At 46.3% G+C, this 15065-nt stretch overlaps 1 protein-coding gene across 4 annotated transcripts in view; it reads right to left on the bottom strand.

The window, feature by feature from the left end:
- CSNK1G1 (casein kinase 1 gamma 1) overlaps positions 1-15065 on the bottom strand; it is a 150359-nt gene that overhangs the window by 8073 nt on the left and 127221 nt on the right. For all 4 annotated transcript variants that reach the window (XM_067003977.1, XM_048081391.2, XM_067003978.1 and 1 more), the window contains 7 exons: positions 14396-14630; positions 12156-12241; positions 9979-10063; positions 8595-8743; positions 6910-7014; positions 2929-3036; positions 469-575 (listed from right to left, as the gene is read on the bottom strand). In XM_067003977.1, coding sequence (XP_066860078.1) covers positions 469-575; positions 2929-3036; positions 6910-7014; positions 8595-8743; positions 9979-10063; positions 12156-12241; positions 14396-14630 — 875 coding nt within the window. The remainder of the gene's footprint in view (positions 1-468; positions 576-2928; positions 3037-6909; positions 7015-8594; positions 8744-9978; positions 10064-12155; positions 12242-14395; positions 14631-15065) is intronic.

The raw sequence follows: 15065 nt of genomic DNA, 5'->3' as shown, positions 1-15065 counted from the left end.
AAAAAAATCAAGTCCCTACAAGAACTACTTTAGGACCATTATGGATACCTGGCATCCACTTCTTGCAGCCAGAAATAAAGTGTTAACCTTCAGACCAACAACTCCTTCACTGAGCTGTGTTCAAGCTACTCCTACGCTCTCAGCATGAGCGTACAGTGAGTTCTCCTTTTGGAACAGGGGATGCTCACCGGGATTCCTGAAATAATTCACATTACCTTGGTATTTCTGCTACTGTCTATTTTGCAACACATGCTCTGAGTAAGAGTTACGTTCTCCAGCCACGACAAGTGTAAAAAGAAGCAGCAGCAGCAGCACCGAAGGCACCATGCACAAAAGCAGCAATATGCAGGAAAAGGTCATGGGACACGAGCATCGAGTACTTCACCACGGGTAAATATCCCCACTCGTTTCACAGGAGGAGGATAAATGACCACACCAGTGGAAAGCCTGTTTGTAAAGCGAACGTACTTAGCTTCCTCCACCACTTCCACCTCTGCCTGCGCCGTTATGGGTGCATTGGAGTGTGCCCCCGTCGGGTCGTCCACGTTCAGCTCCCCGTTGGTCGAGCTAACCACCTGGAAGAGAAACAAACGCCCCGTTAACAAAGCCCCTGGACACAGCACGGTGGCACGTGACTTGTCTCCACTTGCCTCAACAAGGGATACTGTAGGAACGGAAAGTCTGCGAAATGATTTCTGTTCCTGTCTCCCGGCACCCTCTTAGCAGGCTGTGGGATTCCTGGGATGCCTTGAAATCATGTGCTGTGTTTCCAGCAGCCATTTGGAGAGAATAATCTGGCTTGTGAGAGCAGAACGCCAGGCAGGGAACTCTGTGTTCACTACTTCACACTTGTGCTGTGCCCAGCACAGGTCTGAATGTCTGTGGGAGGTTAAGCTACAATTTGGGGTCTTATGAAGAAAAATCGGTGTGAAGACTAATCGACAGCCTTATATGCACTGCACTGTGTTGACTGCATTCTCCTGACACCTTTAGAGGTGAGTGACTCAGTCCTGTCACCTGCCACTAGTGTGGGGTAAACTCACTCCAGAGCCCCCAAATCTCACTCCGTACACAGCCAGATTCTGGAATTACCTCCTTGCCCAAAAGCTATTTGTATGATCCCTTTCTGCTTCAGTTTGCATTATGGCTTACTTCAACATTCCCATTACAGGGATAACTATCCAGATCCCCAGCTGTCAGCAGCTGTTCCTCTGCCAGGAGAACACCAATTTTCTGGATAATTCATGATTGCTCTATTGCAGGTGGCAGTGCCACTAAGCACCAGAGATGAAGGGAAAGAAGCCAGATCTATAAAGATGTCTCCTCACGATTAAGTGCATCTGCACATTTGTTTTGAATACTCAAGTCCTACCAGCAGTTGCTGTTTCTGCAGATCAAGTCCCATGCCCAGTCTCTGCACCAAGGGAAGTCAGGACCAAGCTCGTTGGGTTTTCAGAGCTCTCCTCTCAAGTGAGCCCCTCAGCTTCTCTTCATGCCCCCTTCCCAGACCCATCACAGTGTAGGCCCACCCAGGCTCTCCAGGCCCTCGCACTTCTCACACAACTTTGATAAACACGAGCAGTTAATTGTGCTATTCCCAGTGACCTTCCCACACTTTCTTCAGCTACTTCTTGTTAAATTTCAATTTACAAAAGTCTCTGATTTTCTTCCTCCTTTTTTTAACATGCTGCCACTTCATTCTGATGTGGCCAATTCAACCGTTCCCTTAACGAAAACAGCCTCTTGAAACTACTGACTTCCCAGGGGTTCAGCATTAGCTGGGGCATCTGTTGAGAAAAAATTTAAGCATCCATCACGCTGCAGGCAGAGCAGCCATGCACAGCAGAAGACTTCCCATTCTTGGCTGCAGATAAGCAGAATTTTAATGCTCACAGTAGCACATACGCTTGTAAGCTGCCCAGGTAGGCGACCCTCATGGTCAAATTCAGAGTAGGACTGCCTTATTGCTGTAATTACTCTGGCAAGGCATTGTTTGTGGGGAGATGAAGCTCATGCTGGCGTTGCGCAAGTAAACTGTTCCCCTTATGTAAAACGATACCAATAAAGACACCCACTCTGTAGTTCCTGAGGGCTACAGGAACTCCCGTTTACCGCCTGCTCTCATCCGAGATCAGAGCTATACATACATTGGTTCCTCCTTATCTATGAATTTCTCAGCATTTGGCTTTTCCCAAGCATTTGGTCTCATACTGGCATAATAGTAGTCTCAAGACATATTTAGGAAGAGTACACAACAAACTAGACAGTTGTAAGACGCAGACACTGCTCCAGAAGTAATTCCTCCCGTCTCCTCAGCTCAGCCCTGTCTCACACCAGGCTCTACTTCCCCTTTCACCACAGCCAATTTTCAAAGTCACACTAGAGTTGTGTCTGGCACTGGAACCAGCTCTTACAGGCAAACCTCTGCCAAGGAGTTCACCTCGCCAGCAATATTAGACAGTTCTTGTTTGCTTGAATGAGCCTTGCATCTTTTCTCTAGCATTCCCAGCCATCTTACTCTGGCAATACTGCAAGAATATTAGCCAGCCTGAGCGACGACCAGAGGCAGGCGTATTTTCAGGATCACAAGCAGTCTTTTCAGGAATTTCAGAACTTAGCTGTAGTGCACCTTTTAATGCTGTCACTGTCACTCATCCTCTGCTCCTCCACCTTCTACAGTGCCATCACCCAGCACTCACTGGTCCTAAACAGCTCTCAGAGGAAAGGCTTCACAGAAGCAGTAACAGCAGCTGTGTTGGACACCACAGCCTGGACCCCACAAAACGTGAGCGCTACGTTCAGGACAGGACCAGTGTCCTGTGAAACTGCCTTCCTGGCCCCAGTGTTATAACTGCAATTCAAGGAGACTTCAGGGCATTTAACACAGATTCTCACAACAAGGCTGTGCAGACCATGGGAAGAAGGTACCTGTACTGATCCTCCATGCCGATCTGCAGCCAAATGAGATGTCAAGTACGAGGTATTCGTCTGCCGGCTTGGCTGGATCTCCCACTCTCCTCGGCGATCTGATGACGCCTGCTCGCAAGTCCAGAAGCAGGAGAGAAACAGAAGAGAGGGCAACAGGTGAATGAGGTGAAGAAATGAAAGGGTGCTTGTTAGTGAGTTAGTAGTGCTTTGTTTTGTTTGTCTTTGCAAAAAGCAAGGCATTTAAACATTCAGCTAGGCTAAAATTTCACTTTACCAAGTACACACCATTCCTTACTTTAGCTGTCTCTATCCACTGCAGCAGTGGATTTCTTCTCCTCTAGGTAATAAATGACGAGAAAGCTCAGATCTACTCAGCAAGTTATTTCTTTACACGGCTTCATTTCCATGTGTTTCAGCATAGAAATAAACATGCTGACAATATGTTTGTCCATGTCAGGTCACGCACCAGAGAACTGGACATGGCAGCAAGTTTGGATACACAAGCTTGACCTCCCTAAAATATACATTTTTTAAACTCAAATTTGCAACCTTAAATGAAGCCACATTTTATTTCACCAAAAGCCAGTTCCACACATTAATTCACCTGTACAATGCAGAAGGAAACATCCACCACATCTCCTCTACTGGAGTTGGTGTTTTCTTGTTTTTCTGCAGAAAACTACAGCAGAAACTTTCACTATCAGGTTTCCTTTTCATCCCCAATAGATACAAAGAAATTATTAGAATTGGATTTGTTTTATTAGAAGAACCATTGTGCACATGCACGTGAAGCTGCTTAGGGGTTGTCCAGCATTGATGATACACATCCATCGATCACCTAGCACCAATGTACCTCAGTGCAGCTAAAGCCAGGTGGCCAGCTGAAGGAATACATCTGCTTCCCAAGACCAGGAAGCACAGAACAAACAGGCAGATCTGTGTCAGGTCTCACGCCAATGGCAGAGGATGTAGTCAAGCAAGAAGTTACTGATTGGACACATTTAAAAGGTGTCTCCTTGGACACCATATAAAAATGTAAGCAAAGGTTTCAAAGCTGAAGCACAAATGCAAAAGAAGAGAGGGCAGAGAAGCAGAGTCCCCACAGCGCACACGCACCTGGCAGAATGGATGCTGAACAGACATCATGGACCTGGCCAGCACAAACGAGCTTTAATCCAGCTAGAGGGCAGGAAACAAGAGGCTCAAGCGAATAAACACCAAGTTATCAGCAGTGAAGCTGAATTGGCTACTCAAAGAGAGGTGCCCAGACTCTGCCTTTCCCCAGCACTGCTTTGTGTTACTCCCTGCAGTTGCAGAAGATGAGCCTGAGTCAAAGCAAAAAAGAAAAAGGAAAAAAAAAAAAGAGACTGCAAGCAGTTCCACACAGGATGACTCCAGAAACCTTTCAATAAACTTGTACAACACTAACTAGCAGACTGTCACTGCACTGGAGCAAGAGCATGTGCAAAAAGAAGCAGAACAGAAAAGAAGTCTGCTTGCATTTCATACAGCATGAGCCACCATTTCCTTTGCGAGTGACCTGTGAGTCCCCCTCTGAGCTACTCATAGTGCATCTCCTCCATCCGAGCAGTCACCAAATCCAGTTCATAGGCAGTATTTCCCTAGAGGTGGCTTTGTCCAGGCTTGTCCTCGTAAATCTTTTTAAATGTTCGCCCCACCAGCCTGAGACGCTGCTTACACTTTTTGTACTTGGTAGCACTGAAAGGAGTTACCGGAGAAGCACTTTCCTTGGAATTCTTCTTTAGCTGCTGCAGGTCACAAGAATATGGATGACTGGAGAACTTAAATTCAGGTTTTAAGAGCTAGTAGAAGACGAATCTTGAGTGCTGCTTCCTACAAAGCACTATACCACCAGGCCGCTTGGTCAGCCCAGGTGCTGAAGTTGTATCACCTATGTCAGTACGGGGAGGAGCACGCTTCTGCCTAGGAGCCTGGAAGCAGTTTCTAGGAAAGGCTTTAGAAACCACAAGAGCCAGATTTTTGTCTTTTGGCTCTATACCCAAGTACGTGGGTTCAAAACTGGTTTTGAAGTAGGGTTGAGCTGAGCAGCCCACAACGCAGCCCGAACAATGGCACCGAGGAAGTGATGCCTGTGAATTTGAGAGCATCAAGTTCCCGTCAACACTCATCACCTTCCTACCAGCTACCAGATCTCAAGACATGACTGGCATCTAAAAACAGACGGGGCAGGGCTCACCCATGTTTGATAGAGAGTATCTTCTCTTCCTACAGGAAAAGGCTACAACAAGGAGACCACTCTCTTGTCAGTGTCTTTACTGGGAAACCAAATATTATAAAAGAGAATCTGCTGTTAGTATACTTGGAAATAAAAATAAAGCTGTTAACTCTGGAGATCTAGGCAGTTACTTGACCCAAACCCATGTCTCCAATCCACTGCTCTAGAAATTTAGTTTTTCTCCTTTTTTTTTTAAGAGAAATAGTTTTCTCAACAGTTAAAAGGAATATCCCTTGGAAGAGAACTGTTTAAGTTTTGGCAAGGGGAAACTTATTTGCAGTGTATATCAGGAATGTTACATAATTCAGCATATCCTAAATAATGTCTAGGTGAAAACGATGACAGAAGGTGCCCGCAGTACAGCATTAAGATAATTTGAGAAGCTCAGAAGAACAAGGATTGAAGGTTGTCTGAATAGTATTTTAGGAATATGACAGCTGTCTTTGTACTACATACTATAATTTGTGGACTAATATGCTTGAAAATGAAGCCAGGCGTCATTGTCTGTTAAAGGAAACAAGATGCCTCGTGTACACAACGTGAAGGTCTGTTGTCAAAGCGGACAACTAGAAACTACCACCCAAAAAGGGGGTTAATGCATTAATCAGGCAATATATTAAAGCAGATTATTCTACTAGTACTCTCATACCAGTCCACACTAATAAGCATGCATAAATACAGTACTGCGCACATGCTTCAAACAATCCAGCTTCTTACAAGCAACACTTCTAATGAGGGATGTTCATCCTGATTGTAGCTGATGACTTTAGATGTATTCTAGTCTATATTAAGTGCTCTATCATTCAGAGCCCAGCTGCATGGAGCAAGGAGAGTTGAGCCCAGACAGGTTATTTCATCTCACACTCAATTCTGTGCCCGCAAACCCCAGCTTGCATGAGCTGCGTGGGCACAGAGACCACAGACGAGGAGCTAGAACAGCACACAGCAGTTAGAGGAGCAGAGCGAGCCCAGAACCACTCACTGGGAGGGAGGTAAGAGCACCAATAGCTCTAGCTAGGAGCCAGCAGTTGGAGATCTACTGAACTTCTGATCAGCTCTGTTAATACAGAAAATCCAGACTCTCAACAACACCAACAAAGTATTACGACTAGAAAGAAAAAAACGGGGAAATTCAGAAACTAGAAGTTTGTCTGGACCATGATGCCCAGCCTCCCCACAGGACCCTACGCTGGCAGTCCTTTTTGCTGTGCAACACCCGTGCCACCAACAGGACACCCCGAGCTGGATATAGTGCGTGTCCATGGGACATCTTATTACAGCTGCACGGTCCTTGGAAAGAGGGCAGCTGGGAGCAGGCTACCATAGCCACAACTGTTGGTCTGCTCCACAGTCCATGTGCTGTGAGTAAAAGCACCCAAAAGAATGTTCTTGGCCAGGTTGGTCAGGTAGTCTGACCAGGCCGGACAGCTGAAATGAAGAGCTTACCCACAAACTATGACCCATTCCAAGTTGTACTCTGTTTGGCTCACGGTCCTGAGGAATTCCACTGGCCGACAGAGTATTTCAGCAATTTGTTGCTTTGACAAAGTCTTGCTCAGATCACAGTCTTCCTAAATTAAGCAAGAAACGCACTTGCCACAAACAAAGCAAGAATCAGCCCCAGCTATTTCTACTGGCACAGGGTTTCTGCTTCTCCAGACCAAGAGGAATTCAGAAAGATGCCAAACAACGCAGTCCTGCCAAAGCAGCGGTGAACAACGCACCTGATTGCGAAGGGCCTGCTGCGATGGTCGATCCCTATGGACGTGGCTGTCTCTTGTTACTGCAGACGTCCCAGAATCTACGTGAACCGATCCCACTGGAGTAGGCTGGAAAATAAAGCGTTTGTTAGGATGATGCCAATGCCTACAACACATCTCTCTTCACGTGTGTACAAACCTAACTTGTGGGATGGCTCCCATCATGCAAGGACAATGCAGGAAAACATCAAAATGCTGCCCACAAGTACTGACAGCAACCAAGGATAATTACAGTAAGGGCCATGAAATCCCTGTGATTTGGTGGCTTGCTGGATACCAGCACCAAACATCTTACAGAAAACTGAATCAAAAAGATATAGCTGCGTATCTGTACCAATGGCAGATCACTCCAAATGTGCCTCAAATAAGATTATTGTGACTGCAAATATGCAGGCTTATTTTCCTCATCTCGTTGTCTTGCAACTTTTAAAAACCACACTTGCATAGAAACAGGACGTGTTAAAATTAAAGCTTCATCTGCTCTGTTCTCACCAAAGTCGTAATCCCTGCTCACAACATCAAATCTCCATAGCAACCACTGCAGTTGTCAGCAACAGCCAGCTTGTCTTACAGGGGGCTTTTTTATCAATTGCCTTTGTAATTAAACAAAAACGAGGAGAAAAATCACGTAATGATTTCACGGAATGATTTCTTATTAAAATGAACCAGTTTGGGCACGGTAAACATTGGTAACGCTAAATATAGTTGGGACTGGAAATCACCGGCAACGGCACCAGGTTTAGCGCCGAAGGCATTTGATCTGGCACCAGTGACAATTAATTTACGGGCGCCTTTGCCATTGGCGGCGCACAGTGACTGTCTATTAGCAAGAAGGCTATCAGCAGCACAACACAAAATACAAGCGACAGGCTGCACCACGGACACAAATCAGACAGGCAGCCAGCGGAAGAGCTTTAGACACTTTTATCAGATTTCCCCATGACACATCTTTTGGCCAAGGTTTTCCTGAATACAAATGGCTTTTGACAATAGAAGAGATGGATCAGGATCACAGTTGTGTTCCACCTGGTGTCATGAAGCTGCTAAATGGAGCTTGGATACTCCCACATTTCCTTGCCATGTGCTTTATTTAGAGCTGGCCCAGGCTCTGGAATGGGGTAAGCCCCAGGATCTTTTGAGATCAGAATGGGTTTGTTGTTTACTGTTTTCTGAGCGTTTGTCAGAGCCCTGCCCAGATCTGTACTTCTCTATGAGAACCCAAGCGTTAGGGAGGTCTTCCATCATTCAGTGCTGAGGTAGCAAGTATGCTCTCCTGCTGTAAGATGGATGTCTTTAGATATCGATTACAAAGGTCTCCAATCCTGCACTAGACCGGAGCAAATTAAGTCTAGTCCTGTTCACGGCCTCAAGTGAGAAAATCAGGTTTGAACAACCCACGCCAGGGTAAACCCAAAGAAGTGGGAAGGGGCCTTCTGCTCCTTAGGGAAACGTAGGGCACCACAAGAACCCCCAAACACAACGTCAAGGCTTCTCACTGTGTTCAGCCTGTGCTAGCTAGAGAAAAGATGTGAACGATTTGATCCTGAGCTCGCTGGCACTAATTGGGATTATTCGGACAAACCAAGAGCCGGGTGGCTGGGATGCAGCACCTGGAAGGCAAAACACTGCATTTTGCAGGACCGACTTACAATTGGCCTGCCGACCCAGTCATAGGCGTAGTCAAAGGTGTAGCCTTTCTTTTCAAACAGCTCTGTGAAGATGGTTCGTAAATAATCGTAGTCTGGTCTCTCAAAGAAGTCTAATCGCCTAACATAACGGAGGTACGTGGCCATCTCCTCTGTTAAAAAAGGGGAAAACAGAAGCAGCGTTAGCTCTGCTCACACACGAGCTGCATCACTTGCAAGCCTCTCAGCAGAGGCTACACGCGCATGCTGGAAACGTGCTTCTCCATTAACTCCAGCGAGGCCTTGCCATGGCACTACGCAAGGCACTGCTCGAAGTTGGACCCACAACCAGATCCCCAGAGCCGAGAATTGTCCAGGCTCCACCAAATTCAGGTGAGCCCCATAGACTGATAGAAGCTGAGGATATCCAGCAGGTCTTTACCCTCAGTGACCTACCCAGTCTTTTATTGCTCGATGAATCTCACTCAGCTCTCTAGAGCCCTCCTGCCCTGCCCAAAGTCTAATAATAGTCTGTTTTTATTCTGAATCTTCTCAATGAGTGGCTATAAACCAAGGGCTGTGTTGCAGCATTGAGCCTCACGCTGTGAGAGGATTGTCTGGGCTGCCAGTTCTAACCCCGGCCTTCCTTTAAAAAGCACTGTTTTTTTGCTGTGGTCTGCAATGCAAATCAATTCAAATGCTTCTCAGACAAAGCTGGAAGTCCCACACTTGCTCCAGAGAGCTGCTGCTCTACCTTGAATCTGAGTTTCACAACAAGTTGTATTCTATACCTTTGTATAAAACAAACACTAAAACACACTGTACAATAAATGACGACTCAGTGAGCCTGCCAACAGGATGCTCGTGCATACGCCTGCTCACACAGACATAAAATAGCCACAGCAATTTCATCTGAATGCTCAGCAACCAGGTGGGGAAGGAAAGCAGGAGATGCTGGTGTGCACCCTGGAGCACCCCTGAGCTCCAGCAGCAACGAGGCTCTGGCTGCCCAGATATCATCCCATCTTCTAAGCTGGCCACCTAAAATTTTAGCACATGTAAATCCTTTCATTTGGAAAAGGTTAATTCAGTAGATTGAACACAGTCACTTGAGAGAAGGACAGTAACGAGGTCCTCTTGGGGAAGGAAGCCAAAAAGAAAAGAAGCAACATGAGGCATTGTCTGGCCTCCTCAATGAGAAAAGTTATGCTCATTACAAGCCGCAGTCACAAGCTCACAGGATGTGCTAATTTATAGCAGCAGCTCCAGTTGTTTGCCTGCTTGAGGGACGACGACGTAACAGATGCACATCATCAGAATACTTTCTGCCAGAACTGCTCAGAACCATTCTACTTAACAAGGTATGTCCATCTCCAGCTGCACTCCAGTGATCCCATCAGGGCTTTACCTGGAAAGTTCTCACAGAGAACTTCAACCGGAGTGTTTCTCTTTGTGTCCCCGATCTTCTGATACCTCTCTTTTAAGGTGTCAGCCTGTAGCGCACAAAGACAAAACAGTTGTGGAGAAAGAGTTCAACCATGTGATAAACGACATGCTGTATGGGAAGAAAAACAAAGTATTTAATATTGAGCCTCGGTAGTACCAGACAATGTTACTTGTAGCTGAACTGCATCCTAGACTACACTACCAGGAATACCGTTGTAATTCTCCCTGTACATTTTCCATCAGCAAAGAATATCCAGTGATGCTTTCAAAATAGCTTCAGTGCTTGAAAGAGAGTACATTGGTTAGTGTCTCACAGGGCTAATTTCTTACCAACCCAGTCCTGAAGACTGTATAGGGAAGCTTGCATGGGACAAGAAAAAAAAATGTATATACTTTGATAGCACATCAGGATCCTGACACTCTAGCAAAGAACAGACCGAGGCTTAGAGCCATCTGCAACCACAACAGCTTCATAAGCAACTGTAAAAGTAGTTAAATTGTTACGATTTTGACACATTGGGTTTTTACTGAGCCACCACAAAGTCAAACAACCAGTTTATATCAGTCACAATTCTCCCAAATCCCATGCTACTTCCATACCACCTGTCCTTTCACCCCCAAAGTGCCTATCACTTAGCATTGATTAAACAGCCGGTCGCCAAGAAAAATGAAACAATCTTCAATTATGGTTTCCCCACCTGAATCCCTCCTGAAGCAGAGCACTACTCCAGTTGGCACCCTAAGAACATGTTTTATTGCCTCAGTTTCAAAATATGCCAGTTAGACCTGCCAGCCACACAATTAGCATTGTAAGCTGTCCTCTCAAGACTTCAGAATTGATAGTAGAGACCAAAAGAATAAGCTGAAGAAACCTAGAAGAGTGAAGACACCATATTCTAGATTGAGCTGAAGAGTTTGGGTGTGCTCTGGAGCTAAAGAAATGCAGGACTTCAAAAAGCAGTCTCAGCACTAATCTGAGGAAATTCTCCTGAGCCTTGTCTAAACCTGGGATTATTTTTGAGTAATTTTCAGGATCAATTTAAAGCAGATAATTTCAACTGAACCAGAAGCAAAATATATTATTAGAGTAACAAACTCAGAGTTACCATAGGAGGCGCACCTAACGTCAGAGAGATTCTGATTCCTTTCAGAAGCATTTTCATGCTTGAAGAACCCTCTTGTGCTTTTCTGAGTTGTCACTGACATTTCCGCACGTCTGACAAGGCAAAGCTGAGGCTAACTCTGGATTGATGGTGACAGAGCAGCTTAGCAGCTTCAGTCATGCCACTGACCATAGCAGCACTCTGCTGAGGAGCCTGTGAGCCCAAAGGCTCATCTGCCTTTTCAAACGCTACTAACAGGCCTACCAGGAGTCACTGTCTTCACTAATAAACCCTCTCCTAACCTGATCACATTCAGTCCCTTCACTCACTCCAATTCCAAAGGTGAATGCAGTAGCTTCATCATCAGGAAGGCGACAGAAGATGCAACTACCAACATCCCCAGAGCCAGCAGACGACTTACGACTACTTCGTTCAGCGGACAGATGGTAGCTGCACTTGCCATAACTCAATTGCTTGCAACCTTCCACATGGTACGTGATATTTCATAAACTTCTAATCCAGAACTAAGCAGCGAGTGTCCAGTGTCTCTGGAAGGAAGCCAAGCTCCATACTTGCACCAGAAAAACGTCTTTTCAGGCTGAACTCCATCTGCACGTCTAAAACCATCAAACGGCTCCCATTATAAACACGATCGCAGATGCAGCTGGGGCATTGCGTGCCGTAACGGGAATTTCATAAACAACCGTTGTGTTCCCAGGGCAGGTTCACATTACAGCTAAGCCGCTCCGACAGCTCAGCAGCCCTCTCATTACTGTCCCTGTCCCAGTCGCTCATTTGCCTCTGCTGCATCTTCTCTCCAGAGCTGTACTGACCCAGTGAAGCTACAGAAACCCGATGTGATAGGAAACATGCTTCTGTCCCGGTACCTTCTGTAGGTAAAGCTAACGCCTTGTTGGCAGACAGACAGAGAGGACAGTTCTTCTGCTTGGATTCTGCAAACTTTCTCCTGCCAGATTCACATTTTGGCAGAAACCAAGTAAAGTTTTGAAGGGCAAAACCTAAAACTCAAGCCTACCTTCAGTCCTTGCCAGGGTAGACTGCCTCGGAGGAAATACATAAACATATGGCCAAGGGCTTCCAAGTCATCTCGACGACTTTGCTCTAAAAACAGAAGAGATGACAAATTATTGCTGCAGCTGCAGAATGGGATCTGACCAGTAGCCAGACATATTTCGGAGATATCACAGGGAAATTCACTTGCTGTCTGCAGCTCGGAGTAGAAGTACCTGAAAACTTATTACAACAGACACAAAATACATGAACATATCAGCTAAACAACGTGAGGCAGCACAGAACTGCAAGCCAGACTGCCCAGCATTAGGCACAAAGGGTGGGAGATGGAGGTATTAATTGCAGAGGAATAAAGCAGTTCCCCAGTTGTTCCCAGGACTGCCAGTGCTCACAGTACAGCCGCGATGTTGCGCTGGATTGTGTTATTTCCTCTGAACTATGCAGAACAGGCAGGGGACACTTGCAGCCAGCTGCAGGGAACTACTGTGCTGCATAGTGCCAGCCCTCTCCCGACTGCTTCTGTAGCTCATCGCATCAGAGCGGATTAAAAATAGCTCCTTTTAGTACTGCTTTGCTTGTGAGACACTTGCTGCTGTTGCCATGCAGATGTTATGATTATAGACGAGGGGAAAAAAGAGGGGCCTCACGCCAAAGGAAAAGCATCCTTAAACGCCCCAAGCAGGCTGCCCTCGTGGCAGCGTGACCCTTTGGCTTGCTTGGTGAGCAAATAGCCCTGGAGCTCCTCAACAGCACGGGGACCCCAAAATCTGTCATCTGCTGTCTCTGGCTTCCCAGCGTGCTGCAGAGAAGTGTTTACAGGGAAGGCCAGAGCGCTGCAGTTCGGGCCCTTCTCCCAGGGAGCACCAGACTGGGGTTCACAGAGCTTGCAGAGTGCTTTGGTGCAACCTCCTCCCCTGCCAGCCTCCACCTGCAGGCAGATAACGCGTTCAGAACCCGCAGTACGGAGCAGATCGAGTCATGCAGCCCACACACCAAAACAAACTGCGCGTGAGCTGTCCCCGATGCTGCATAATCTGCAAGGGGAGAAACAGGCAGCGCTTTGCACAGCATGACTCCCCTTCATGTAGCAGCAAATGTAACTTGCAAAACGGTCTGGAGGTGAGAAGGCTCAGCATAAGGGAATCAGGATAATGGCTCCTGCATGTCACCCTGATACAGCTGTAAAAAGGAGGGGAAAAAAAAAAGAGAGCTCGGTAATTTAGTGCAATGATGCAGATAAACTTCTCAGGGAGATGGCTGAAAGCACTTGTCTTTCTGAAAAACTGTAATCAATCTGCTTTACTTTGCTCAGTCCTGAAATGCGGAAGGGACAACTCCACCACTCCTTCCCAATCCTCCCACACGATGAAAGCAGGGGATGAGAAAACGCATCGGCATGCTGGTGGCTGCGGCTGGCCGTGGGGACGGAAAGGTCACTCGCCAGTAGGTGGTGGCAGTGCCGTGCCCTGCAGATAATCCCACCCGCAGCCTCCAAGCCTGGCGAGCGGCCTGTTCCCACTGCAGCCTCTCACTTCCTCCATCCCTTCCTGAATCTCCGCTGGGTTTTCCAAAAATAGAAATTGGGCCCGTCCCTTCTTAATGCCCAAAGAGAGAGCTCTCCGAGAGATCCGAAAGCCAGCAACGCCCTGATCTCCTAGCTGGGAGGCTGCTCAAGGAATATTCCATTATCTTACTACCCTTACGAGCTTAAGTGAATATAAACAATTTTTATTTTTTTTTGCCTTTCAGCCACAGAAATGTAATTTTCTAATATGAAAGAGAGATGCAAGACAGTGAGGAGAAGAGACAGAAGACAGGTTTAAAATGAGTTAAATCATTAAGGAAAACATTATTAATTTTCTCCAACCGATTATTAGGTCAGGGAACGTGGAACTGTAACACCTGAAACTGAAAGGTACCCGTGCAGGGCTGTGCTATAAAAATCTATTTGGTCATCATTTAGTGCAGCAGTTACTACCCGCCTACTTGCCTTTTATCAGACCAGGGTTGCTACCAGTTGTTTAGTTCCTAATAAAAACTATAATTACAAGGCTTCCAGTTCCAACATTTTAGCTGTCTCAATGCCTCAAAAAAGCCCCAAACTGTAAAACCTCACAGCTGTAAACAGCATCACCATGCTGCATGGTTTGCAAAGACCTCAAAAGGCACAACAGAACTGTAAACCAAGCTACAATCAGAGCTCTACAGTACTCGGAATGGCAAACTCGCGCCGACTGCACAGACCTTTGCCAAGATGAGTGTTGATGGACATGTATCTTGCTGTTCCAGTTAAGCTCTTGTGTTCCCTGTAAGGTATGTGTTTTTTGGTTTCTGGATCAATGTACTCCTTCGCCAATCCAAAGTCTATGATGTGAATGACGTGGTCTTTCTTATTGCCTTGCCGGCCAATAAGGAAGTTTTCTGGCTTGACATCTCGGTAGATGAGGTTCTTCGAATGCACATATTCCATTCGAGATATCTGCAAAAGGATGAGGCAAAAGTTATTCCCAAGCAGACCGGCTGTTATGTTCTCCCAACTAGCACAGCAAGGTTTTGCCAGCCTATCACAAAATCTCCTGAAAGTGCTTGGTGCTATCTGAGAACTCAGATATCCTACAAGAAACACAACAGATGGAGTACACCAAGGCAGAAGTTACTGTTTGAGCTGGGTCACGTTAATCGGCGCAGAGCTGGAAAAAGAATTTGTCATCCCCTCCTTTCTCCAGCTACCACACTGTGCTCCCTGACTTGAACTGAAAAGAAATTGGACAGGCTCGTTCTGAAACGCTACCACCAGAACACCGTTCTTGGAAGGATTCCACAGAGGATTGCAGCAGCAGCCTTTTGATATTGATTTTAAATATACTGGTTACTAAGAGCTCTTCAACTGGTTACCAAGAGCTCTTCCCTTGCC

This window comes from Anser cygnoides, chromosome 11, assembly GCF_040182565.1.
Source record: "Anser cygnoides isolate HZ-2024a breed goose chromosome 11, Taihu_goose_T2T_genome, whole genome shotgun sequence".
NCBI lineage: Eukaryota > Metazoa > Chordata > Aves > Anseriformes > Anatidae > Anser > Anser cygnoides.
Note: the sequence above shows the minus strand (reverse complement) of the source record. Positions and strands in the feature narration are given on the sequence as shown.